We start from the raw sequence: 26,606 nt of genomic DNA on the forward strand, positions 1-26,606 counted from the left end.
AAACAAATACACCCCTCCCGCTAGTGCTCCTTTTTTTACCGTCCCTCTCGCTCCCACTGCCTCTCTTTATACATCCATGGCCTTTTTCCTCAGTCCGAGCCACTTTGTTTGTTTCCCATTTACAGAGCCAGGGCTTTGTATGAACACCAGATTTTTTCTTCCAGCTAGTGGACCGTGAGGAAATATTTGCTGAATTTGACAAGAAGTGTATTGAATTATAATCGCTGACTCCACCTTCAACAGGATAAGTATTTTATATCCAGTCTACTCTGTGTATGGAAATAAAATTAAAGTTAAAGAAATTTGAAACCGTGATTACAGTGTTAACAGTGACTTATTAAAGAGCTTTGTCATGGGTGCTTCATTAACACTGTATGTATTGCTGTGACGCTTTGAAGGCTTGTTTTCTCCCTCCCTTCCAAAGTCTTATCATGTGACCAAAAAGGAAAAAGCTCAAGGTGAAAGCAGAGAGATTAAACAACAGGAGAAATGTTGTGGCAAAAACAGAGAAGAGAGCCAGGACTGTTGTCTATAAAAAGTAGAAGGCCTCCCTCGCAGATAGAATGGGTGTGTAAATACATCTTTATGCATGTGTGCACACAGACTCAAGTGCATATGTATATGTGTATGTGTAGGAGTGACTGCATGTAAGTGCTGGTGTATGGTATATCTCCGTTACCCGGTCGCTGTTGTAAAAGTATCCTTTGACTTGAACGTATCATGCTACCACATATGTATATAGGTAATCAGCTTTTGGTATTTATTTTATTTTATTTTTTTAAATTCTACTTTTTTTTCTATTATATCTTGTCATTTATTGTTGTTGTATGCATTGTAGTTCCAGCAATACTATGTTGCTAATTTAAATAATTACTTAAAATGCAAAAAGAAACAAAAAGAAGAAAAAAGTAGAAGGCAAGTTTATGCTAATCTCAGTGCAGTCTGTTGGGGTAAAATAAAGCCCACATCTAGCCAAACTCTAGCCCCGCCCCCACGTTACACACTAAATATATTTTGGAAAAAATCCAGAAATAGAAAATGATGTCATTTGGACAAAGTGACTTATTCTCCCCATAAAACAAGACCATTAAAACAGAGCATATGACATGAACCATAAAATAAGAATGTGCAGTGGAGGAATAGATAACAAGAGAATTATGGGAATTATGCATACAGAAGCATTATGCACCTAATAGTAAAAACAGGAGTTCTTAACGTTCAGTTCAGATTTGAATGTGGAACATGAATCACTTGAAATTCAAACTGAGAAGTATTACGTGCATATAAACATGGCCCTGCATCATGAATAACTCTTCAAAAGCTTGTAAAAAAAATAATAGTGTTGTCGAATTTGATTCAGTAGCATACAGGAGAGCTCGTGAACCATGAGCTTGTTTACTCTTAGAAAGGCTTCCCTTACGGTGAGGGGTCTTTCATTGACTGACATTTATCCTCCTGCTCACAAGTGGTTTTATATGTGCTGTTCACTCTTTCCCCTCATAACTGTCCGGCCGGGTGGTGGAGCAAAAAAGGGACAAAAAAAGCCAGGATGAATATGAAAGCCCCCTCCCTCATGGTTGACTCGCAAGCCCCAAGCTGGCCTTGATGAACGATTATAGCATTTTTTTTCCCCCTCTGCAATCGGTTGGCAGACAGATTAATGCGTTAGCCAGTGGCTGACAGAGGGATGAGGGGAAGGATGAGGACAGTGGCTGAGACATTCGTCTCACACAGACATAAATCATAACCTTTCTCCTTCCATCTTTTTAAACATTCGGCTTCTTCTCACACAACCAGCATGTGGACAGAGTGAAGTGGCAGCCCGACTGAGCTGAGTCGCTATTGGAACGAGTCTGGATGAAAAGCAGTTAAAGTGCCCATATTATGAAAAAATCACTTTTTCTGGGATTTGGGGTGTTATGTTGTGTCTCTGGTGCTTCCACACACATACAAACTTTGAAAAAAATCCATCCATGCTGTTTAGAGTGAGATACAGTTTCTGAATGTGTCCTGCCTTCAGTCTCTGGGTGAGCTGTTCAAAATCGGCACGGCTTGTGACGTCACAAGCCGAAACGAGCAGGCTAACCGCAACCATTAGCTCGTAGCGTTAGCATGCTAACGCTATGGCTAACGCTAGCATGCTAACGCTAGCATGCTACCTCGTTCTCAATAGCAAAGCACTGCTACAACACACACAAGTTCACCATAATCTACAAAAGAACTACTTACATGTGCGCCCTCATTTAGAAGTCTCCCAGCTAATCCTGCCTTGTAACTGACTGAAGTTGTAGAAACAGCCTTTCTTTTACTGTCTATGGAGCTAGCTAGCTGACATGATCTACATCTGAGCTACTGGGCATGTGCAGTGCAATCAAAGATAGTACAGAAGAAGAAGAAGAAGAAGAAGAAAAGAGGTCTCACTCTGTAGCTAAAACAGAGACCAGCTCAAAAGAGGATCTGCAGCAGTGAGAGAGAGCGGTGCAGTACAACAAAAATATGGTGTTTTTTGAAAATTAAACCATGTAAACTTATTCTGGTACAACCTTAAAATACAATTATGAACCTGAAAATGAGGATAATATGGCTGCTTTAAAGCTGGAGAATGCCAACATTATGGAGCTGAGGGAATGAAAGCACAACATATTGAATCCACACACACACACACACACACACACACACACACACACACACACACACACACAGACACAGCTTAAAACCTGATGGAATGTGAGATTCCATCAAGTTTAGAGGGGGCTATTTGATAAAGAGCCAATCTTACCTTCATCTAATCCCTCGGAATTTGAGCCGCTGGGTTCGTCTGCCTGCTAGCCCATCAAACTTTGTCAATTTGAGCTTGGAAGATGGTGTCAACCATTAAGGGCATGGTTCAAACTCAAATATAGAGATATTTTGGTACTGAAAAGTACACATTTCACAGGTGTAATAAAATTGGCATATAATAGACCCTCCTGAACCCAAGAGTGTACTTTTTGATTCACCTTAAAAAAAGGTACAAAGTAGAATCTGACAGTTCAGGGTACCCATTAGAACTGTAGCACCCTGTTAGAGCCATCAGAGCAGTAATACAGGTGTTTCAGTCAGTCCACCACTTTGGTCCAGACTGAACTGTCTCAAAAACTATTTGATTGCCATGACATTTTGTACAGACATTTTTGGTCCTCAAAGGAGGCATTCTAATGACTTTGGTGATTCTAGTGCCATCATGAAGTACACATTTATGGGTTTGAGTGAAATGTCCCAACAACTATTGGATGAATTGCCATGAAATGGGTACGCACATTCATGTCCCCCACAGGATGAATTGTAATAACTTTGGTGATCACTGTCATCAAGCGCCATTGTCAGGTCAAACTTTCAATACAATACGCTTGCTAAATATTGTACAATATAATAGTTTTATAGTGTTTGTATATATCAGCAACATTTACTTATCATTTTCCAGCCATTTCTTTTGTGATGACTGTGTATGGGGAAAGTTCCCTCTAGACCCAAGTGCATCACCATATCTGTGGCCACTATGCCAAAAACATCACACAGACCAGTGTTGTTCCACAAGTCTTGGTTTACACCCTCCACAGACTCAAAGTAGGAATTAGCAGCTGCAACAACTACAGGGTGAACTATAAAAGCGGACAAAAAGAAAAGCACACAGCTAAGTATTTATACCACTAATTACAGCAAAAAAGTCAAAAATGTACTTTCTATTTATTTATTTTTTTACCATGTCGCTCTACTTTTGACTGTGTGTGTAAATAACAATAACATGAGTCAGGCAGTGCCTAACCCCCCCCCCCCCCCCACTATTCCAGTCCTCGAACATGACTATACATATGTTGCATGACCCAAGAATGCTTTCTGAATGAGCAAACGTTAGGAAATGGCTTTAAATCCATTTGGAAGTCCTGGTAGAATATTGTGGCCATGACTGGAAGAAAAGTGCACAACAAACCACTGCAGAAGCTCAGATGACCTTTACAACTGTCCAAAATTGTGTATTTCAGTAAACTCACTTTGTTTTTTTCATCCTCAGTCTGACAGCAAATATTCACATAATAACATCTGGCCCTAAATCATATGTTTTATCATTAGCATTATAATAAGCTATCTAGTTGAGTTCTCCCCTCAAGCGTTGCACTGTTTAATGAGCTATGAATGACACATATTGTACTGAAGGTATCTGTCTATCATCATCTTCCTTCGGGGGAATACACAGGAACACAATGTCTTGCTAATGGGAAGAAGACTTGCTGAAAATAGGCAACATTAAAAATGGTTATCTTCAGGGCAAGGTGGTCAATCCAAAATTGTTAACGAAACACATGGAGACTGGCTGCCATCTGGAAGATGATTCTGTGAATGAAGGATCACCTCCAGTGTCAATTAGCACATATACTGTATGATTGCACTCTGAATAAATTTAGCTCAATCGACAGCGATGCTCTCTCTTTCTGAGATTACTACTCACACATGAAATGTAACAAAAATAACAATTGTGGCTAAATAATGGCACAGGAATGAATTCATTCTGCAATATACATACAATATCTATTTACTGAAAGCACATTTTTGTACAAATAAAGCTAAAGCAGCATTATAAATGCCACATTTCCCCACATGTTGTAGTATTGTTTAGTACTGAAGGAGCAAAACTTTCCCTGCAATGCCAGATCCTTTCACACCTCAGCCTTATCTGGCCAAAATCCTTTGAAATGTGTTTTGTTTGGTCTTCTTCATATCACTCTCCGCCCTTCTTTGCGCTTCGTCTCCACCCCGTATTGCCTGTCCCGTTCTTCACTATCTCTACTATTCTACCTTTCGATTTTCACTGTGGCTGCACTTGCAGAGGGTGATAGTTTGAGAGAATGCCTCAGTGGAGCACAACACTCCCTGTATCCCTCCGTCTTTTCAACCCCTCCACCGCTCCATCCTTCCCTCTCCCCTCCCACTTGACTGAACTCCGATAGAAGGGCTCTGCGGGTTACGGGCAGAGCTGAGAAAGAGTCCCGGGAGACTGGGGACCGAGCAGCCACAGGAGGAATGGTGCTGGGGCCAGGAGGCAATTAGCCCCTCAGTCAGCGACCGGTAAAGAATCTGTCTGCCACACAAAACCAACAGTGAACCAGCATTCAAAGCTGCTGACAATTTGTCAGAGTCCAATGTGTTGGTAGTGGTTGGTTGTGTTGTAAAACTGACAGAAATGTAAGCAATATTCTCAGAAAAAGAGTGTGACAGAGAGCCCAAAGAAGGGGTGATAGCACAAGATTCTTACATGCCATTTGTTCAATTGCTGGCTTCATCTGTCAGACTAATAACCTCTTGGTTTTCAAACATGGGTATCTGTTGCCAAAATGTCAAGCAATAGCTTTATTCAAACATGACAGAACTGTTAGGGATAGTGCTTCAGTGTTTACTCGCTATTTGGCACCTGGCGCGTAAGAGGGAGCAGTGGGGCTCCTGGAGAGGAGCTGTGAGTTAGAAAAATAATGATAGCAATGATGAATAGTGAGTTCTCTAACAGGCTGTATCAGTGATGGATTTTAAAACTTATTTTGCAGGTAAATTGCCTTGTACGTGGCTTAATTAATGACCATCGTGAGAGCAATGATTCCATGATTTTTACTAGTCTAGCAACCCTGTAGATAAAGCTCTGAAGAAGGCACACAGCTGCAGATATGTTAGCTCATGGAATAAAAGCCTAAACTACATATGCATCATTCTAAAAAGGTTACTGCTTTCTTTAGTTATACTTGTTTTTTGCTTCTAGTTCAGTCTGACAGTCTTTAACTTGTATTTGCTCACATTCTGTTATTAACGCTGTAAGGAGTTGGCATGAATTAAGTTGAAAATGTAGTGAGACTTCTGATGATTGTTGGGGTTTTCTGTAGAATTATTCAACAAAAACACATTTTTATTGACTGACTTTAAAATCAGCTCATACTTTTAGTACTTATTAAACTGATTCTATTTTTGTGCATGAGAAAGAATACATAACTAAATGTATTACAGTGAGTTTAGGAAGGCACATATATTTTATGCCTTTCACTTCACTGCCAGGAAATGCAATAATTTATCCTCTATGGACATCTGCAATTCTGCCGGAGATATTATGCCTGAAAAGAGTAAGTCGTGCTGATTCCAGTAGTATTTGAAAGGAAAAGAGCACAATAAAGGGTTAAAATAACGGCATTACATTTAGGGAAAATTCAAAGAAATGTTACCAGGTCTGACCTAGTAAATTTGTGGCCTTGATTTTTGTGAAAAAGTCACTCTGGGAATGTAAAATTGCCAATGCATTTCCACAGTGAGGCACACGTCTGAAAGTGGCTTATCTAAGGAGACAACATGGACACAGAAAAACAAAGACAGCCATTTTCCTGCTGCCTTACTTTTCCATTGAAGTGGCAATAAAGATAGAAAATGTTTTCTATTCTATGATCGTCTTCGCTATCTCTCGGGCCAGCATCATACATCCTAACGTACCATCAGAGAGTGAGAGGCTGGCCCCAGCAGCATGCTAAACTTCGCTCCATTCAGATGCCTGATGGATGGCTGAAACACGCCACAGCTCTGATAGCACCACTCCAATCAGCCCATTGTATTGTATCATGAACGAGAAGGGAAACAAGGTGGCAAAGTAAAACCAGAATGTAAAAATGAAAAATAGGATCAGAAAATCATGGAGAATACTTTTTCTTTTAAGTGAACATTTATGTCTTACAGGGGCATCACTCTTGTGCTGCTCAAGAGCCCTTCACATGGCGACACAACGGCTAAACGACAGCACTATTACCCAAACGATGAAAGAGATGGAAGAGAAGGATTCGAACACAGTGTGCGATACATTTTTCTGCCTATTATAGGAGCATAAAAAGAGCAGGCTGAGAGAGAAAAGGTGATGGAGAGATGAAGAGAAAAAGGAAGGAGGAAGGCAGAAAGAGAATATAAGACGAGGAGCATGGAGAGGAGAACGAATGAGAGGAGTGGAGATAAGATGGGTAGAGAGAATAGTTCAGGCAGGCAGGTCACCAGAGAGGGTATAAAAAGCAAATGGAAACGACGAAGTTTTCAAGGAGTTAAACAGGAAATGAACAACAACGCTAGCGGTTTCTATTCTCCTTTGTCTCTCTTCAGAGTGATTTGAGCAGAGCAGATGACCCAGGCTGGAAAGCAATCTAATCCATCAGACAACTCCTCCTCTTCTCTGTGAAGGAGATAGTGGAACCCGAGCAAAAGGTCTTATTATCAACCATCACTTTCCTACACACACTCCCTTATGAAACATCTTGTTGCCTTGATGGATACTGCTGCACTGGGTGTGATGAAGGAGCAGAGTTTATCTATTTCTCTTACAAACCAGGCTGACCCCTTTACACACACTCCAAAACCAGTTCTCTCGGCCTCATAACATAATGCACAGCCGACTCCATAATTCCTCGAACAGACTCCATATCTAGATTCAGAACGTTCCACTTGCTGCCCTCATGCCACGCTCCTATCAGACCCACAGTCTTATGCCGCGAGCCAGTATCATCTATCTACATCATGAGCTGGCAACTCGTACACTGTGTGCCTGTGGGTGGAGGTTACGTGATTCCAATGCTGTATTCCTGCATGGCATCTGTGGTGTGGTTGGCATAAAACACTGGCACGTCTTCTGGAACAGCAGACATACAAACATACAGTACAGCGTAGGGCTGTGTATTGGCAAGAATCTGGTGATACGATACGTATCACGATACATGGGTCACGAGTCAATATATTGCACTATATTTCAATACTGTGCATAAGGCGATATATTGGAATTGTTTTAAAGTATAATTTTAGAAAAACTAATATTTAAAAAAAGACATGATGTTCATAAAAGTCAAAGAAGTTTACTTTAGGTAAACAATTCAGTACACAGAAAATCAAACTGCCAGGTTGGGATTGTGGTTCACAGGTTCTTAGTGAGCAAATTTTTATATGCTAAAGTAGGCCAAAGTTCAGCCATAGCTACATTGTTAGCTTCTAGCAAAAAGTCAGGCACTGCTAGGCGCTGTTAGGAAAGGACACTAGTGGTGTGTCTCAGCATAGCCATCTAGTGGTAGGGGGTTTCAACACAACATAAACGTGAACCACTGTCTTACATGAATATTTTTTAACGTAAAAATAAAAATAAAAAAAATAAAAAATAAAAAAAATGGATATTGCCTTTTTGAAAATCGATACAGTATTGCAAAATAAAATATCGCGATACTCAAGTGTATCGATTTTTTCTTACACCCCTAGTACAGCGTGCAGTGTGGGGGGTGTCTTCAAGCAGATTGGTAAAATTCTATGCTGTCAAAGTAAAGCGGCTGGAGAGGTTTGTGCTTGACATGGTGGATGTCTTCGTCTGATGACTGCTGTCAACTACAGTATTTACATCCTGTTACATCTTGAGGCAGTGTTTCTCTAATGTTTTGTAACAGTGTGGGTGAAAAATCGTACTCTTTATGCAAGATGATTTTCCAAAACAATGATTTGTCTTAGTATTAGACTTGTGATGGACATTTTAACACATTTAATAAAGTTTTTTTTAAACATAAATGAAGGTGAACTTTCAGTTGAAAACATCCATCCATCATGGTTTACAGTTTAAAGACTGATTGATAGTACAATCCGAAAATAAAAACTAAGATGTAATAAAGTTTTACTTCAAGAAAGTATTTTCAACACAGACCTTGGAGAGATTCAGGATTAATCGTCTGTCCACGGACCTAAAACAGCTGGTGTACTAGCGATCAATGAATTTGTCCCAACACATGACAAATTCAGGTGGGTGTCCATAGAGCCAAAAGCGGAAATGCTTAAAGCCACAGGATGGAGCCGGGCTTTATGCTGATAGCATGCTCCAGTGGAGGTACCAACTCAGGGGCCAGAGAGACACTAACTGATCTCTTCACCCAGGATTAAATATCCCTGCATCACACACACAGAGACACTAACTGCCGAAACAAAAACACCACTTAGATAGGCAGTCAAACACACAAACACAAACAAAAACAATTACTTGTCATTATGGGACCATACACTCGTATACTTTGGTATACACACTGCATGCCCATTGTAAAAATCCTCTCAGCTGGCTCCCTGCTCTCCTTTAGGTGATTGAGGTGGTGCTTCAACAAGCTGCTATAAAACGCTCATCAATCACAGAGGCTAATCTCAGGTTCTCACTGACACTTTCATTGTGCAGGCCTTTTCTATACGGCTGCCTCCACATAATGCCCTGCTCTGCCTGCTTAGACAGGCCTGCAGCTCCCTGCCATGAGGGCCATTCTCAAGTGGCACGCCTTTGAAGTAAAGCACCGGTGGAGCTCGGGCTAATCTGGACATCTGGAGGCCTGGTGGGTGAAGCAGGACAGAGGCAAATACTCAGCATATATGTGACCTCAACTCGGTTTTGTGGGGAATGATAATAGCCAATAACATTCACTAGTTCTATGGATAGAAAACCCAATACAAAGGAGGTTTCAGTTTTTAAGCTGAAAACTGCTATTCTACAGAAGGTCCAGCAAAAGGACCTCTTTCAGATTCATTAGCCAGAGTTCAGACCTACAACATGGCTGAGTTGACCATAGAGCACAGAGGGAGGCTTGGAAGGGAACAAACTATAGTAAAAAAATGGAAGGAAGTGGAAATGTCTGCAATATTTCTAATCACAAGAAACCCTTCTGGCCACCTTTTCAATTTTTGTGTTTATGTCCTCGATCCCCACCAGCTATTTTGTGGTGCTCCAATCTTAGTCACCACTCTTGGCAGAGGGAACACAAACAGCCCTATTCAAAAATAAACACAGCAATCTAGTGCGTATTTACCTTTCATTCTGCCATATCTATCTGTGATTCGGTGCCCCAAACTGTTCTGTTCCATTTCACGCCGTGAAGAAGACCTTGTTTCTTGGCCCACTGTACAGATGAACGGGCTAGATAGTGAGCGTTGTTATTCTACACAATCAATTCTAGCTTGTCCCCTCTTGCTTTCTGTTGTTCTTTTTAGCTGCATGCCGAATGCCAAACTATGAGGTTTTATTGCAACTGGCAGGGGTTTATGAAAACAGTTTATTTTGTTCCTGTGAAAAGTGGCATGTATATGTTTCTGTACATAACCATTTGCCTCACTGGGGACAAATAAAGTTATTGATTGACACACAGAAAACACGCGTTCTGGTACACAGCGTCACATCCAACGGTTTTAAAATCTCTAAGGCATGTATAGACAAATAACTGTCCCCTTTAAGATACATGATAGCAATGATTTGCTGCATTAAAACCCATTCAAACCACAAACATACACACATCACTTTTGCCTCTGAAGAGGTGATGAGAGAGATTTTTAACCACAACAGCAATCAAGGTTTAAGATAGATCCCATTCTCACTTATCCTTACAGTTGTATGTCACTCTGCAATGTTGAATGTATTCTGTGGCTTATTTTTTAAATTAACTCCATAACTTCTGCTTCCACATCAGTTACTGATCACCTAGATTTTAACTTCCAGAGAACATTGTGGCAACCCTCAGAAAATGTTTCTGCTTCTGGGTTTAGATGTAAATGTGGAACGTGACCAGAGGAGAAGCTGAGCCCCTTCTGGCTTCATTATATTATCTTTCACTCAAGGTACGGTTAAAGAAGAATGTCTTCCTCCCTATTGATTGTTCAGCGTTGGTTGATTGGCTCTAGAAAGAACCCTGGTCACCAAATCCAACATTTACTATTGATTATCTTTTTGACTGTTGAAAAGTTTCAGATACAAACCATTTTTTCCTTGATGTGAGGTCATAAGGGCATCACAACATTAAAGAATTCTGGCTTATTTAAACTTGGTTCTTATTTTCATATGATAACAATGTACTCACCAAAGTACAAAAGTAAAAAATGACATAACATTATTTATTATACGTTTATTTGATTAATAAAGCAGGCGCAATCGCTTGTTTGCTAAGAGTCGGGTCGGTGATTGTGAATGTGTGATTGTGTAAAGGTGTTCATGAGATAGATACCAACCTTTAGTGAACTTGTGAATTTCGCCAGCCGTCTTCTCTCCTTTATGGAGACAGACGCTGTGTGCACGGTGGGCTCGATGGTGTTTTAAGCCTCTAATGTCGCCTTACAGGCAGCTAACCCTCACCTTAACACTAACATAACTTCTTTGACATAACCATTGCCGCGCTGCCTGGAAGGCCACGTTGGGGGCTAAAAACACGCACGGTGGGGGGAGCTGTGTGTGTGTGTGTGTGTGTGTGTGTGTATGTGAGCGAGACACAAGTGACAGAGACGGAGGAGAGCAGGGAAAGGAAATGCAGAAGAACGTGTTTTAAATAGCGTTTAAAAAAATATATATTAATAACGAAATGCAATGTGCGGCGGCCGGTGTTAATAGTGAGGCGCATCGCCACACATTAGTCTATGTGTGGGAAACACTGCTCATTGCACTTTAAGAAAACTGTTTGTGCACAACTACAGTAAGTAGGGTAGGTCAAAGTTGAAGCAGGAAGTCTGTCTATAAACTGTGAATAATGTTTAAAACAGAAAGTTTGGGTATTAATTTTACTGTTTGCCCATTTCTTCTCTTCTAAAGACATTACTTTTTTTCAGTGATGATTTTAGAGGGGGGGGAGCCCCACAGAAAATAAGACCCAAGTTGTAAATAAAAACACAGAATTATATATAATACTTCCATGCTTAACCGGGTTAAAATTTCCAGATTAGAAATCCAGTTACTGTAATTGGTGTTAGGTATTAAGGAAACCTGGTTAACTCGACTGGAGAAGCCTCATTTCTCCGCCATGTGTACACAGATTTCTAACAGGCTTTTTACAGCACATGTACATGGCAGACAAAGGACTGCAATTGCAGCAGTATGGGATAAAAGTCAACATCATTACTCAGAGCAGTGGGTCCCTATATCCAAATAATTAAATCCAAAGTCTGACTAGAACTGAAACTAAAATAAAGAATAGCAGCTCCTCACAGTCTGAATAAATTCTGTGTTATGTGTTAAGAACTGTGCACGGTAATAAATCTAAAGCTATTATTCAACAGTATAGAAGATAAGAGGGAAATCTGATTACTGGCAAGTTGTATGTAAATGCAGGTTTTAAAGTAACCATAAGCTGCATTCTCCCAGTTAACAGTTTTCTTGTGTCCATGTAAACATACTAAGTATAGCATTATCAGATGTTTATATAAAACAAGTGGTTATAGGTGATGTCTGACCTTGGATGGAAACCTTTGGATGTTCTTTCTTCGTGCACTTTGGTTGGGTCAGCGGGTCAAACAACGACGGAGTCATCGGGTCAGCAGAGTTCTGCGGGAGGACAGTTGGGAGGAGGAGGAGGAGGAGGAAGAGGCCGGCCATAGACGAGGAGGTGGAGTCCTGCGAGGACGCTGTCATGGTGATGACCTCTCCTCTAACTGCCAAGGTGGGCCTCTGAGATATAGCTGAAGAAGAGAAGAGACGACTTTAGCACCTCAATGTAACATTTTTACACCTGGCTTCAAAGAAAAGAAGCTCTCTCTGAGTCACTTAAAAATCATTTCTTCTCTCCAACTTTCAATTCCTGTGGGCTTCCGGCTCGGAATCCAACATAGAGGAACAGAAAAGATGTAAAAAATAATGCAAAAAAGGTAAAAAAATGTTGGTAGAAAGGACATATCCGTGGGATGAAAGCATAGATGTTAGGTAACTAGAGGGTGGCTGGAAAGACGAGATATAAAGCTGAGTAAACTAAAATAAAGAAAAAGAAAAAAAAGGGAGAGGAAGGTGTGAAGGACGAGAACACTCTTACACTTCAGCAGTGAGCCATCACAAAGAAAAAACTAACCTCTGAACTCGAGATAATTATTTCAAATGTGCAATTAAACTGAGGGAGTTAATTTAATGGCTGATTAAAATTAGATAACTGAATGCAGTAGTGGACTGTTCAATGAGGCAGAAGCTTCCACAAGTCCATGAAGCAGAAATGAACTCACTTAAAAATGTGTGGCTCTTAGAGATGTGATGGGAAAGAATTGTTGCACAACTATTAACTTACTGTACACTCAAAAGACATTTTTACTGCACTTGTGTGATGCATATCAAGACATGAATAATATGCAGTCATCCTCTGACCTCCATATTCAAGTATTATTTAAGCGGAGCCAGTCGGCAGACACACAAATGTTCCTACACAAAACACACATACAGACACTCTCATGCTTCCTGAGTAAATTTAATCTCATCCAGTCATAACATATGAGTCTACAGTGCTGAGCTGAAACCAGCAGTTCATCATCGCCCGCCCTGCGCTCCTTACGATGTTAGCTTAGTGAGGTGTAATAACATTTAAGTAAATTAAAAACTGAGAGCATCAACTTTCTGCAGCACTTTGGCTGGGTTACATCTCTCTGTAGTATTTTCCTCACTAATGCTTCAATCAATAACAAATTATTAGCTCGGTTGAATTGCAAATCAACCATCTTGCCCTGCAATCAATTATCCCTTTCACTACAGCTGGTAACTAATTAGGCAAATGCACAGAGTGCCCATGTTTGTCATTACAAAACAGTGGAGTCAACAGGCCCCTAGCTACTGCCAACAAACATACTGTTGATGAAACAGGTGGAAGTATTCAATACACTCTGCACTGGACTTGACTCATTCAGGCTGGATTTGTCTCAAGTTTTAGAGATCACTGTTAGACCCCATTCAGACTGAAAATAGCACTTAAAAAAGGTTTTTAGTGACACATCCATCAGTTTCAGGTCTCTATCACACATAAGCTTCTCGTTGTTTCCTTGAATATTTGAAGAGCACTTGTGTTTGACCCTTACTCAAAAGCCTGGTATGGATCATTCTGATCTTACCAATCAACATAGGGCCATTTTAAGGCCTTTTTAAAAAGGCATCACAAATGGACATTTCCACAATAACGGATACATTTGAAAATATTGTTTCTGTGTCAAAAATGTTTCGACCATGCACATACTTTACAAGAAAAAAAATGTTGTTTTGCCATTCAGACTGAAAAATAGAGGGGGGAAAAAAACGTAACTCTCCTCTACAGGCCACACACTCCACTCCTGCAGGCAGATGTCTGATTTGTTTTGATCTGTTTGTTGTTTACAGAGCAAGCATGCTGGTATGTACCATCTCAAGTCGAGACTCTCAAAGATGGACGATACCATTGTGACGTCTGTATGGTGTCATGCCTCTGACTCTACCCTTTCCTAGTTTTCATGCGTGTCCTGTTTTTTAGACCCAGTGGTTCTAAATCTGACACCTGGAAGACTTCCGCTACACTGTTCTGTTCAGGTACATTTAGTTATTTGATTCTTTGAAAAATATGTGAGGTCTCCGATTCTCCACGGAGACTTAATTGTTGCTTTCTTAATGTTCGATCCTTCCCAGTTACCTTTACCTGGGAGCTGATGACTGATCTTGTCTTCTGTTTGCAAACTGTGAACCAGCCCAATTTACCTTTTAGCTCTGCCATTTGCTGCTTCTCTGCATTTGGGTTATGTTACCAAAACCTTGGCAAGATCACATTACAGTGTGATCTCACATGTGACTCAAAAGTCAAGCTCGGTTTTCTCTGTATACACTATGAAGCGAAACTAATTACTGATTTATAGAGGGTCAAAGGGGGAAAAAAGGTAGTGGACATGATCTCAGTGTGGTTTCCATCAGCTGAACTGAAACTACACTTAAATGCAGATGGCAGGGAGTGATCTGTGTGGCTTGTAGTGCTGCTTGACATGAGTCCAGCATTTAACACTGTGGTTTTCAAATAATAAAAACACCTATGCTTTTTGAAGGAATTCTGTCATTTAATTTGGAAGCATGTGTCATTTCTATTCAAGCAACTTGGAATGAAACAGATGATAAAGTTAAGGGCATTTTGTGAATCTGTTACATTCCATTCTGTTAAAATTCTGAACACAGCCTTTTTCATCTGATTTTGTTTCATAATTATTCTCCTTACTGACAATTTATCTGCATGAACCAACCTTGAATTTATCCTCCTTTCCTTTGGTGCCCCTTTCTTATGTCTCTCTCACGCCATAGAAATGACAGGAGCAATTGTTACCGACAATATGTATAAGTTTCATTAAACAGGCATCTAACAATATCTTACAAATAAATTCTGAGCCAAGTGCTTGAATTTGCACTGTGAATGTAAAAAAAATAATAATTTTCATTTTGACTCTTGTATTAATTTTAAGTGACTTGCCAAAAGGCTCTTCAGTCTTTTTTTTCTTCTATTTAAATAGCACTGAACCAAAGTGTAGCAGAGAAACTTCTACTGTTTAAAATGTTGCAGCATTACTTTAATCAAAACAAAAAAATAAAGGGACGATTTGTTCCATATTTAAGCATCTCCGGATTGGCTGTCTGTTTCATGATGAATTTGAACACTTTACTAATGAGTTTTGAGGCAGTGCAGAGACTGGTGCCTGGTTATATTTCTAAACTCTTAGTTTCCTTATTAATCACATTCTGTTTGGGTACTTTTGCTAAATCAGTGCATTTATTCTTTAAAAAGTAAGGCACATTATCACAGTGATGCAAAAAATACAGTTTTGCCAAAAAGCAGTAACAAGAGATATCAGAGAGAGCAGCCCCCTGGGTATAAATGGTATAGACAATCCTTCCTTCAGCAGACTTTAAATGCTTTTTTCTGACATTTTATATACCTGACAGTAAAGATTGACATGAAACATGAGGTGAGAGACAGTGCAAGATGACATACGATTGCGGTTCCTGGGTGAAATCAAACAGAGAACATTATGCTTACAAGGTATGAATTTTCCCAACTAGGACGCCTCCATTTTTTTATTTCTATCATCGGCAGGAGTGGAGTTGGCAGGTGCTTAATTCACATTAAATCACTGAGTCCTGAAAATCAAAGACTGACTCTACAAATCCTCTCATTAGTCTAAAAGCTGGACTGAGAGCAGCAGGCAGGGCATGAGATCGTGACAGATGACCGGGACTCTGCTGTACGTTCAGACTTCGGTGGATGAGTTATCTTGGCGTGGACAAACACAGAGGGAACCGTACTGTCAGCAGCAGGATAAGGTTAGTGTGCAGATGTCAAAGAATTCTGTAGAAAAGGCATGTCATTCATTCAAGCAAACCAAGATATGCGTGCGCACACACAGTCACAGCTCTGAAAACGGGCAAAATCCAGCCATGGACAGCTGGTCACACACTCCATATTGGGTGTGCCCACAGCGAGTGGAGTGGGCAGAACTGACACACACTGTGTGCCAACATCCACTCCTGAGTGTGTGTGCTTATACTAAGCATAGGTCTTCAAAAGGCCACTCTAAATTGGCCTGATAGAGAGCACACACACACACACACGCACACACACACACACACACACACACACACACAAAACACACACACACAAAACACACACACACACACACACACACACGGATTGGACTAACTGATGTTCAGGCACATCTCTGTGTCAATAACCTTTGATCAGTGAGGAGAAAGACTTAGTGTCTTAAAGCTGTAAAAATGGTGTTTGCAAAGGAAATATGTTACTATCCTTTTAAATACCACAATGCAAAACTACTCCAAGCAAAAGTCCTGCAACCAGTAGTATTAGCTGAAAAACATACTTAGTATTGAAAGTATTCATTGTGAAAAATGTCCAGTCTCTGCACTGGTGGCTCTGACATGCACAGACGGGTGTGTGATGAGGGGCTTGGGGGTTTTTGTGAACCTCTGTGTGTGTTACAACCTGCTGTTGGAGCAGTGTATGCCTTATTATTTTATATTTAGTGCAGTCTCCAAATTTGAGCTGAAATAAAAGAATGTAGTTTCAAACACTAACCTATCGTTGATAATATGTGTTTTTCTTCACTGGTTTTAAAATACAACTGAAATTGTTTTTTTGTGTGTGTGCTGGGCTGCAGCATACATATCAGCTCTGTCACAGTGTTCTCCTTTGAGATAAAATCAGAAATTAGAAGGGAGCTCTTTATATTTTATATTTTTTGGTTGCATGATGGTGCCCACATCTTTGCAATAAATTGCAAGAATACCCTTAGTTCTCCAACTAATTATTTGCTTCCAGGTATACGTGCAGTTTAGTGTCCCAAATTATTTTCCAAAAACTGAGTGTCCCAAATGATGAGGGTCTTATTTGAGACAGGTTAGTTTATTATTTTCCAAAATCTGAGTGTCTCAAAGCTACCATAAAGCTACCATCTGCGGGATTATGACTGAACGCTTCTAAGTCAGAATCGCTCCCAGACGTAGCGATACCCATGTGCCTAAGTGCTTCGGTTGGTCTGGAGTAGCCCAGGCCCTCGGGTCCAGGTCAGCAGAGCCGTTCGTGACTGGGTCGGGGTGCGCCCGGAAAAGCGCTGTAGTGTTTATAAAACGAGTTTTGAGGGATGGGGGTTAGGCAAGTAGGCCTATCATGATTTCTTTAGGCTACACTGTAAATTGTAGTATTGTGTGTATATTAGTGCCGGGAAAACATTTGGCCTCATTTGCCACAATCGTTTCCGAAGAACGGGGTCGCCCTGCCATTTTTTTGCTTGTAAATAATGCACATTTGCAACAAAATGACTTAATAAATGACTTTTTGAGCAGCAAACTTGTCACGCGCACATTAATTACTATAAAACACCTATTAAACAGCACAGGTGGTTTAGCAGGTTCATAATTAAGGACATTGTATGGGGGAATTTGGGACACTAAACTGCACGTAGAATCTTCCATAGGGATTTGGGACACTAAACTGCACGTATACCTTGTTTCCATATAGCCAATCAAATCCCTCCATTTTTAACCACATTAGCATAGTAGGCAATGTTCTATCATGCAGACAGCATGCTGCAACACAACACAAGAGACACCCACATTAGCTTTCCTGCTAAAGTCTCCTTCTTATTTAAGAGTGAAACATGAACACACTTCATATCTTGCACCAGCTTGTTGAACGAGCCACCAAACAAACATTCACTGGGGAAAAGTGCATTGCTGATGTCAGTTTGCAGGCTGGATAGCTAATTAGCTGCAGCACAGCATTTAAACGAAGCCTACCTGCACATGTCACTTCGGTCCATTTAAATGCTGCTGTTGTCCGTAATCTTCAATACTACTGCTAACAACACGCTGTCTGCCTGTGACATATGTAGGCTACAGCACAAATGTGTTTGTTACCTGGTGGGCTAATGAGACACTGACACACCCCTCCAGCAGATAATGATGAAAAGGAGCATTTCTGATACTTCCATATAGACATTTTCCTTCTAATTGTATAAGTAATACAGGTTGACATTTTTTCTGACTGAATGGACGACTAAATTGTGATTTTAGTGGGACTTTAAGGCTTAACTAGGCTAAGCCTATATTTTTGGCTTTTTACATAAAAACATCATTCTCAGTCGAGTTTAGACATATACTTTGTATAATTGCATGCTTTTTCAACAGTTGCAAAAAGGCTGCAATATAACTACTAACTAAAGCTGTCGGACACATTTTGTATGTCAAACACATGGGATAATTAAACCTGTAATGAAGTACAATATTTGAGTACATGTACTCTGTCACCTCAGGCTGTGTACTCAGTACCTTAGAGTAGACACACAATTTGACCTAAATGTTTAAAAGCTAGAGGCAGTGTATTTCCTGTCAAGGTGTAATGCATTAATATCTCACCAGGATGCTTCAGCATGGTGCTGCTTGTTGTAAACAACCTAAAGCAATACAACAAGTCAGTGTTTTTCTCCTAGTGGCTTACAATTAAAATAAAAAAAAAGACTACAGTGCCTTGGTGCTGAGATAATTTGGGAAGGCTCAACCTAGATAAACAAGGTAAGCTCTCCTTTAAAAAAAAATAATTTCCACTCTTTATCCAGACTGCAGCCAGTACATCTCAACCTTTTCCTGAGCAGTCCCTTTCAATGCCAACGTGTATCTATGGCAACAGTGCGGCAAGTTGGTAGTCAAGCAGCGGGAACCAGGTTGAGTGTATTTCGGCACAGACTTCAACAGTCTCCCAGGGGGAGCTGGATGGCGGACTGCCCACTGATGCAACACATCACATATATATATATATATATATATATATATATATATATATATATACACACACACATATATATATATATATATATATATATATATATATATATATATGCAATGTGTATTCAGCTACAGTAAGTCAAGCGACTCACCTGTCGTTTCTAAGGTGGCGAAGAAAGCTGTTGCTTGGGGAGTCAAGAATGGAAAGCTAAATGAGGGTTTGACTGCAGTAGACAGTGGGTGATCTGGGCTGATGAAGAAACAGGCGGAATAAAAAAATCCTTTATCCTACTCCTTGTGCATTTATCTGAAACTGTGGTGTCAGAAGATGTTTCATCCTGACAGCCTTTGCTCCCAATGTTACTCTTTGCCTTCAGCTGAAAAAAGGATGCAGGGTAAGAGGCCAGGCAGGGGGCCTGCGATTGTCAGAGCACATCACATTCCTCAGGAGGCAGGGCCTCTCGGCAGGTGTGTCAATCCTCCTTGTACCAGTTGTAAAATCCTCTCATCTATCCCTTTTTATATCCCCCTCCTCCTTTTATCACTCCTTATTCCGTTTTTACTTTGCTACCTCATTTCTTTCTTCCATCACTCTGGAGACAGTTACGGACCAACATTTTCCAGAGTCCACTACACCTTTGCTGGCCGTTTGCTTTTTCATTTCAACCTAGCCTGAAAGGGGAGTACCTATAATTACAACTCAATGCTAACTCCCTGAGCATGATCTCATCAGAATCTATTACGACACTGATTAAATTGGGTCTGGCCCATTGGGAAGCAGTTGCCGCTTGTATAAAAGAACTGCCTATTTCATGCTACTTTGGAGCAGGACAAGGAAGGAAGTCTATGTGGCAACAGGTGAAAAACATCAATGTATGTTGCTTTTAGAAGAACCTGTCATCACAGATAGTAGATAAGAAATTTAATTGGTAATTTCTACAGTGAAGCTCCCATAGGAAGAATATTTTCCCTTTTCCTGTGAATCGTTAGATGTGATTAGACATCACTGTTAAACATCTTTTAGCAGGATTTCAAGTTAAGCCGCTCCAGAGCTTTATGCATGAAAAATGTGTCCTACACAGCCTGCTGCAATCCTTCCAACGCTCATCATTAGCTTGTATGGCACATAAATACCAATACAATCCAAAATCTCACAGAAATTCTCTTGCACACACAAAATTAATTACAACAGAAGGGAATAACACCTGTTTCCTGAAGGAACTAAAGACAAGATCACTAAACACAAGATCACTGCCCCCAATTCTGTATAAATCAAGCCGGTTTTAAAAACAGAAAAAAATGTACCAGAGCTCATTTTACACTTGTCATTTCATCTCATTGTCGTTTATGCTCAGTTGGAGCAGTTCATGAAAAGAACATGCACAGTAAAGTGTGTGTGTGTGTGTGTGTGTGTGTGTGTGTGTGTGTGTGTGTGTGTGTGTGTCTCTGTTTAATCAAACTAACAAATCAAACCAACCTTACAACATCGTGATAAATGCAGACAACCACTCCACGGATGCATATTGCCACCATATTCCCATCCTATTCAACCTCTCCCACTCTTCCCTCAGGGGGTTTGGTCCACCCAAGGCTACATTGACCATGTCTAATTCACCTCAATAGCTCAACCCCACCAATCTCTTTAATGCCTGCACTGCGATGGGGGGTGGGCAGGGCCAATGGGGGCCTCATGAGAGTCTCAAGGGAACGGGGTCGAACACGTAGACAACACACTTGGGGGAAGGACGCAGGAATGTGCGATGAAGATGGTTACAGGGTGAGATAGAAGATCTTTTTTTCATTCTCTTCTTGGAAAAGAAAGGGTGACCGAGGGGTCACGGCAAGCATCTCTTGTTATTAAGTCTCTCCACTCATGCTTGAGAAGGCAGGCACAACCGGAGAAAAGGTCTTCTATAGGATTGAGGGAGGGTTGACCTCAGACCGGAGAAAACAGATTGTGTATGTGCGTGTGTGTGTGTGTGTGTGTGTGTTTGGGGATAACATTGAGTGACAGGGCTGATGAGGTGGTGAGGGTGGCAGGCGCTGTCTGGATTATGTCCGATATCAAATCAGAGGCTGTGCTGGAATCAAGGCATTATGGTGCCCGAGGGAAGGCATCTGATATACACATATACCTGTGGGACTGTCAACTGAGATGTGATGTGAGAGGAGACAGCGAAACAGAGTGACAGAGAGAAAAAGACACTGGATGTGTGCGCACATTTTGTTCATACGTTTGTGGCTATGTACATGTGTAAACCTCCCTGAGCATGTGTGTATCTGTGTGCAATCTGTGGGATAAACAGGCTCTGTTTAATAACGGTACGCCTTTCTAGAGCACAGCCAATGTTAAAATATACAGACCCATGAGAACTGAGAAAACTTCATCTGCTGATGAAGACTGTAAGATGAGGTTTAAAGCTCCCGAACGAGTGAGTAAGTAGACCTTGAGTTGAGATTTGTCAACACATAGTTTTTGTTCAGCAAAGCCAGGCAAGGATCAGGGTTAGGGTTTTTCATCATTTGTGCACACAAACTAGTCATTTGTATCGCCAAATTAATAATCTGTGTGTACTAATTAGTAATTTGTTCCATTGAATTAATAACTAATGCCCTTGGCTTACTAAGTCATGTCCTCAAACTATATAATTAATTCTTCCTAATGAGGCTTAATAACATTAAGTTACTCGAGCAGTTGTAACTGAAGTCGCAGGTTACAGCTGCAGGCTAACAGCTGTGTTTTAGTGTAAAGTCCTCCTCAAATTACGGAAAGCATTCCCTAAAGTGAATCATGAGACAAATCAATAAAATGTTTGATTGAGAACTAGTAAGAACAGCTTGACAATTATTTTGCTGGTAAGAAGACAATCTGTGCTTCTTTTGTTCTACATTAGCATAAATGACGATGTGCTTTTATATTTGAAAAATGAGATGCTAAAAGCACATAATATATAAATATGAATCAAAGTGTTACTATTTTCACCCCCTCCAGTATTGAAACGAAGCAGAGACAGATGGACAGACAGAACACACGATGGGCCGCAATCAGCTGTGGGGGATAGTCAATGGGATAGCACAGTGATAATTCTACTGGGAGATTGGCAGAAGAGCTTAGATCGCGCCCAAAAAATCAAGACCGACCATACCCGAGCCCGTGCACGTTGTGTCCGAGCCCGGCCCGACACATTAACTGTAATTATGAGCCCGAGCCCGATTTAAACCTGACAATTTTTTAATATGTGGGCCGTTATAACTGACGTTCTCAACTACAATTCCGAGTTGTTTGAACTACAGAAATCTGTTTAGAATTATCTTAATAAATACCAGTAATGCAACAAGGATGAAGCATGTAAATTGCGCTGTTTGTTTATTCAGAATGGAATGGATCGCAAATGGATCAGAATGAAGAAACGTTAAAAAAAACCTCGACCCTAGCCCCCTCAGCCGAATAGTGTGGGTAACAGCTCAAGGCAGCAACATAATCAAAACCCTGGAACCATATAGGAGACTTTCTTGTCTCGATCACCTAATTAATACTGTCCTTCGCCACGGTCTGCATGCTGACGCACTGGCCGACAACAGTGCTGCAGATGGGGGAGACACGATGTAGCACAGTTTACCTCACACTCAAGTCAGTGCAGGACATCTACCCAGAGCTACGGGAGAAGCTGGAGAGGCATAGCTTGCTCCACCGAATAAGGCTAATAAAGTAATGATTAAAAAAACACAAATGCTTGATCAAGGGCCCGGCCCGATCATAGCGGCGTAAAATATCAGCCCGCCCCGTGGGTCCGGTCCGGTCCGGTTCGGGCTCAGGCAGAGAATCTAAACTCTAATTGGCAGTCAAATCAGGCTCCTTAGATGGAAACATGGCTATCACTACATATTTTCTTGTCTTTGTTTTAGTAGTTGTGGCATTCAGTGTAGCTTCATCGTCTGCTTTACGCTTACCTGGTCGTCCTTTCACAATGTTTTGCAGCAGAAACATGCCCTCCTGTTATAACTCCGGGCCCCCCAGTTTGGGAACCACTGGTAAAGTCCATCATGCAACACCTGCTCTGATAACAACAGTTAGTTTTCAGAAAGATACAGCATGTCCAGTCTCAAAAGGCTCCTAATTACAGCTTTTACCATTGATCATTTTAAGATTGTAATGGCCAGGTCTTGGTATACCTTCAGCCGAAGCACACTGAATAGATAACCAAACAAATCTCTGCCTCTTGTAAAAAGTGGATCTCAATTATTATATGCCACTTGTAGTAACAGTAACAATCAGGAGAAGAGTATGATTTGACCAGGAGTGATTGGGGAGAGTTTGATTGAAGTGTGGTGGGCTTCGGCAAGAGATTGTTATTAGTGGTCAGTAATAACCAACATGGTTTGATTGATGATTGACAGACTCTGCACAGGGTGGGGTCACTCACACAGACACACACACACACACACACACACACACACACACACACACACACACACAAACTTCAGCCTCCCACTTCAAACACACACCTGTAACAGCCAGCCATATACCTTTCCACATCCACAGTCTGTAATAACACACTCTGTCTGGCCCTCAGAAACTCTATTATGATTTCACTTTGCACTGTCTACCACAGTCTCACACACCTTCATTCACACAGAAACCATAATGTGATATTATCGACTGCATTTCTCTCTGTGTCTACCTGATACGGTTTCATTGTGTGAACTGGGAGCCCCTGGGCCTGTATTGATTTGAACTCACCCAACTAGTTCATGGAAGCTTGGGGAGTAAGAGACTGTTCAATTTTGGCCACCAGTTTCACATTAGAGAGTCACTGTACAGCTTGAGCTCAGGTGCATTATGGAGAGCAGTTTGCAGTGGGCTTCACAGGAAAACCAAAAGCAGTTTCAAAACACCATGTAAATGCCAATGGTGAAGAATCAAACTTTTTCTTAACAACAATCCAAAACATAAATAGATATTCAGTTTACAGTGATATAAAACAGATTTGGGAAGCTGAAACCACGGAATGTTTGGCATTCTTGCTTGATTAATTAATTAATGGCAATCGATGAATCAATTATTAACATTGTTGTAGACTAACTTTCTTTTCCAAGGGGTTACAAGACAAACTCTGTCACACAAAATTAAGTATTATTCATACATGCCTCTCATCTTAGTTTGTTTCTTTTGAAAAAAACTAAACAATTTCACCTCCTCTGGCCTCCAAACATTATTCAAGTGAAAGAATCCGAGAGGAACTTTCACTTTAGTGGAACTACTCATAACTCATTGACATACAGTATACAACATGCAGTGTTGTAGTCGAGTCACCAACTGTCGAGTCCGAGTCGAGTCTCAAGTCCCCAGTGTTCGAGTCCAAGTCCGAGTCACCAAAGAAGAGTCTGAGTCGAGTCACTAGTACCTGAGTTCCAGTCCAAGTCGAGTCTCGAGTCCCCAGTATTCGAGTCCAAGTCGAGTCATCAAGGTTGAGTCTGTGTTGAATTCCAAGACTGCCTACATTTCTCCACTCTGGCACCTTTAAAGAGTTAATAAAGGAGGGTCTACATTAAACAGAAATGACAACACTGTCACGATTGCAAAGGGAGTTTATTTACTGACTTTTTTCTAAACAACATTTAGCGGTGCTCTTTCCAGCATTGGATGTAAAATCAGTGTAGGCAAACTTCACAATCCGGGGCGCATTTCTCTGCATTTTCCAAATGTTAACATGTAGTAGGGAGCCCGCGAATCATGCACTACAGTTGCATATATCAATATCAATTCCCTTGTTCACGAGAGTAGTGAAAGTAAGAGCAAGAATGCAGCGTTAAGTGAGTGACGTCAGTGAGTGTGTTGTCAAGCAAGGAGAGCGAGCGGTAGCGGTGTCCGACTGAGAAGCATATGTGTGGCTGTGAGGAAAAAGCGAGAGAAAAAAGAGATCCCAAAGACGAGGTAAAGTGAGTTAACAGTTAACAATAAACAAGAAGCTTCTCAAGACATGGTGGCTTCATCTTTTGTTAATACTGTCGGTGAAGTAAAGGGTGTTACCCCCAAAAGAGCATCAGCCCTGGATGGAACGTCTCCCCGGCTGCTTCCCGGCCGGTCTTGGAGCCCGAAACAGGAAAAGTGTAACATCTTATATCAAATTTCTATAACCTATTTAGTCAGAAACTTCATCCAACGTCTGAGTCCTTTTTCATGAATGCTCAAGTCCGATTTTATATATCCTCGAGTCATCCGTCTGCGAGTCCAAATCAAGTCACGAGTCCAGAGAACAGAGACTCGAGTCGGACTCGAGTCAAAGTCCAGGACTCAAGTACTATAACACTGGTAACATGTAAGGAGGGATCGCAAGTAGTGCTTTTATAGGTCATAAGGTTAAAAGGTAGAGAATTACTGGTATAATTTGTTAAATTACTAAAATTAAACTATGTTTTTCCAGATTAATCAGTTAAATTCAACACAACCATGCATTTAGTATTCACAGCATACTGATAGAATTTCTTGTACACTTCCAGTTTTCCAGAGTCGTGGCCTTTTATTTTAGAGCATTTAGAGCAATGTGTCAGAGGCGCGAGGTCAGAGGGACAGTGCACAGATGATGGGCTATTAGGGAACAAAAAGGCAGGGACATGAGTAACAACTCAAACAAAAGGTCTGTCCAACACATTTCTGGCATGACACAGCCACAAAAGAGGTGCGTCCGATGCTCTGAGTGGAGGGTGTTAATTGGAGAGGCAAAGGTCACAAAGAAAAGGCGGGTTTGGGGGGGGACAATGTGATCCTTTTATCCAGGCTTCTTGTGTTCTTTGCTCAAAAATAAGAACTCGTTAGATGTCTATAGAGCAGACTGCAAAGGTGAGCTATATTTTAGTGTTAAGCAAGAAAGAAAAGAGAAGAGTCTGCCTGTACTTTTCAGATTTAGTAAGTTTTCCAGGACAGAATGTCTGAACTTTTCAACTTGAATAAACTTCCAAAAGATACACATTAAGCGACTAGTGCTGAAACAATTAATTGATCAGTTGATCGGTTGAATTAATCAACAATATTTTTATCACTGATTTGTCATTTTGAGTAATGTATCAGTAATATAAATGCCAAACATTTGTAGTTTTCAGTATCCTCAGTGTGAGTTTGTGATTTGCAAGTTTTGTCTGATTATTAAATATTAACTGAATCCCTTTGGGTTTTTTTAAACAGTTTTTAAAACCAAATTAGCTCTTGGAAGACGACACCTTTAACCCTGCAGTGGGCACATGTCCTTATAGTATAATAATTTATAAAGTTAACGATTCATTGATAAAGAAAATAATCATTAGTTGCAGCCCAACGGACCACAGAGACCAATTTCATACTGTACTTGTTGCAAGGTCCACCAATACAGATTTTTGTTGTTTGACTTTGTCTTTGCTGTCGATAAAATAAATGCAACAAACAAATTCTGTAGTCCTACAGACTAAAATTAACTAGTGTAGTAACTAGTGAAATTAATAGGGATGGATGTTCTATCTGTTGCCAATATAATTATGTCCAGTTATTCTG

The 26,606-nt window shown here is 40.7% G+C and overlaps 1 protein-coding gene across 7 annotated transcripts in view; it reads right to left on the minus strand.

Moving 5' to 3' along the window:
- The window catches only part of sema5ba (sema domain, seven thrombospondin repeats (type 1 and type 1-like), transmembrane domain (TM) and short cytoplasmic domain, (semaphorin) 5Ba), a 198,142-nt gene that overhangs the window by 117,861 nt on the left and 53,675 nt on the right, over positions 1-26,606 (minus strand). For all 7 annotated transcript variants that reach the window (XR_004109298.2, XM_031324031.2, XM_031323963.2 and 4 more), the window contains one exon: positions 12,262-12,486. Coding sequence is in view for 6 of the 7 variants with exons in the window: in XM_031324031.2 (XP_031179891.1) it covers positions 12,262-12,439 (178 nt within the window). In the remaining variant the exon portion in view is untranslated. The remainder of the gene's footprint in view (positions 1-12,261; positions 12,487-26,606) is intronic.

This window comes from Sander lucioperca, chromosome 8 (assembly GCF_008315115.2).
Source record: "Sander lucioperca isolate FBNREF2018 chromosome 8, SLUC_FBN_1.2, whole genome shotgun sequence".
NCBI lineage: Eukaryota > Metazoa > Chordata > Actinopteri > Perciformes > Percidae > Sander > Sander lucioperca.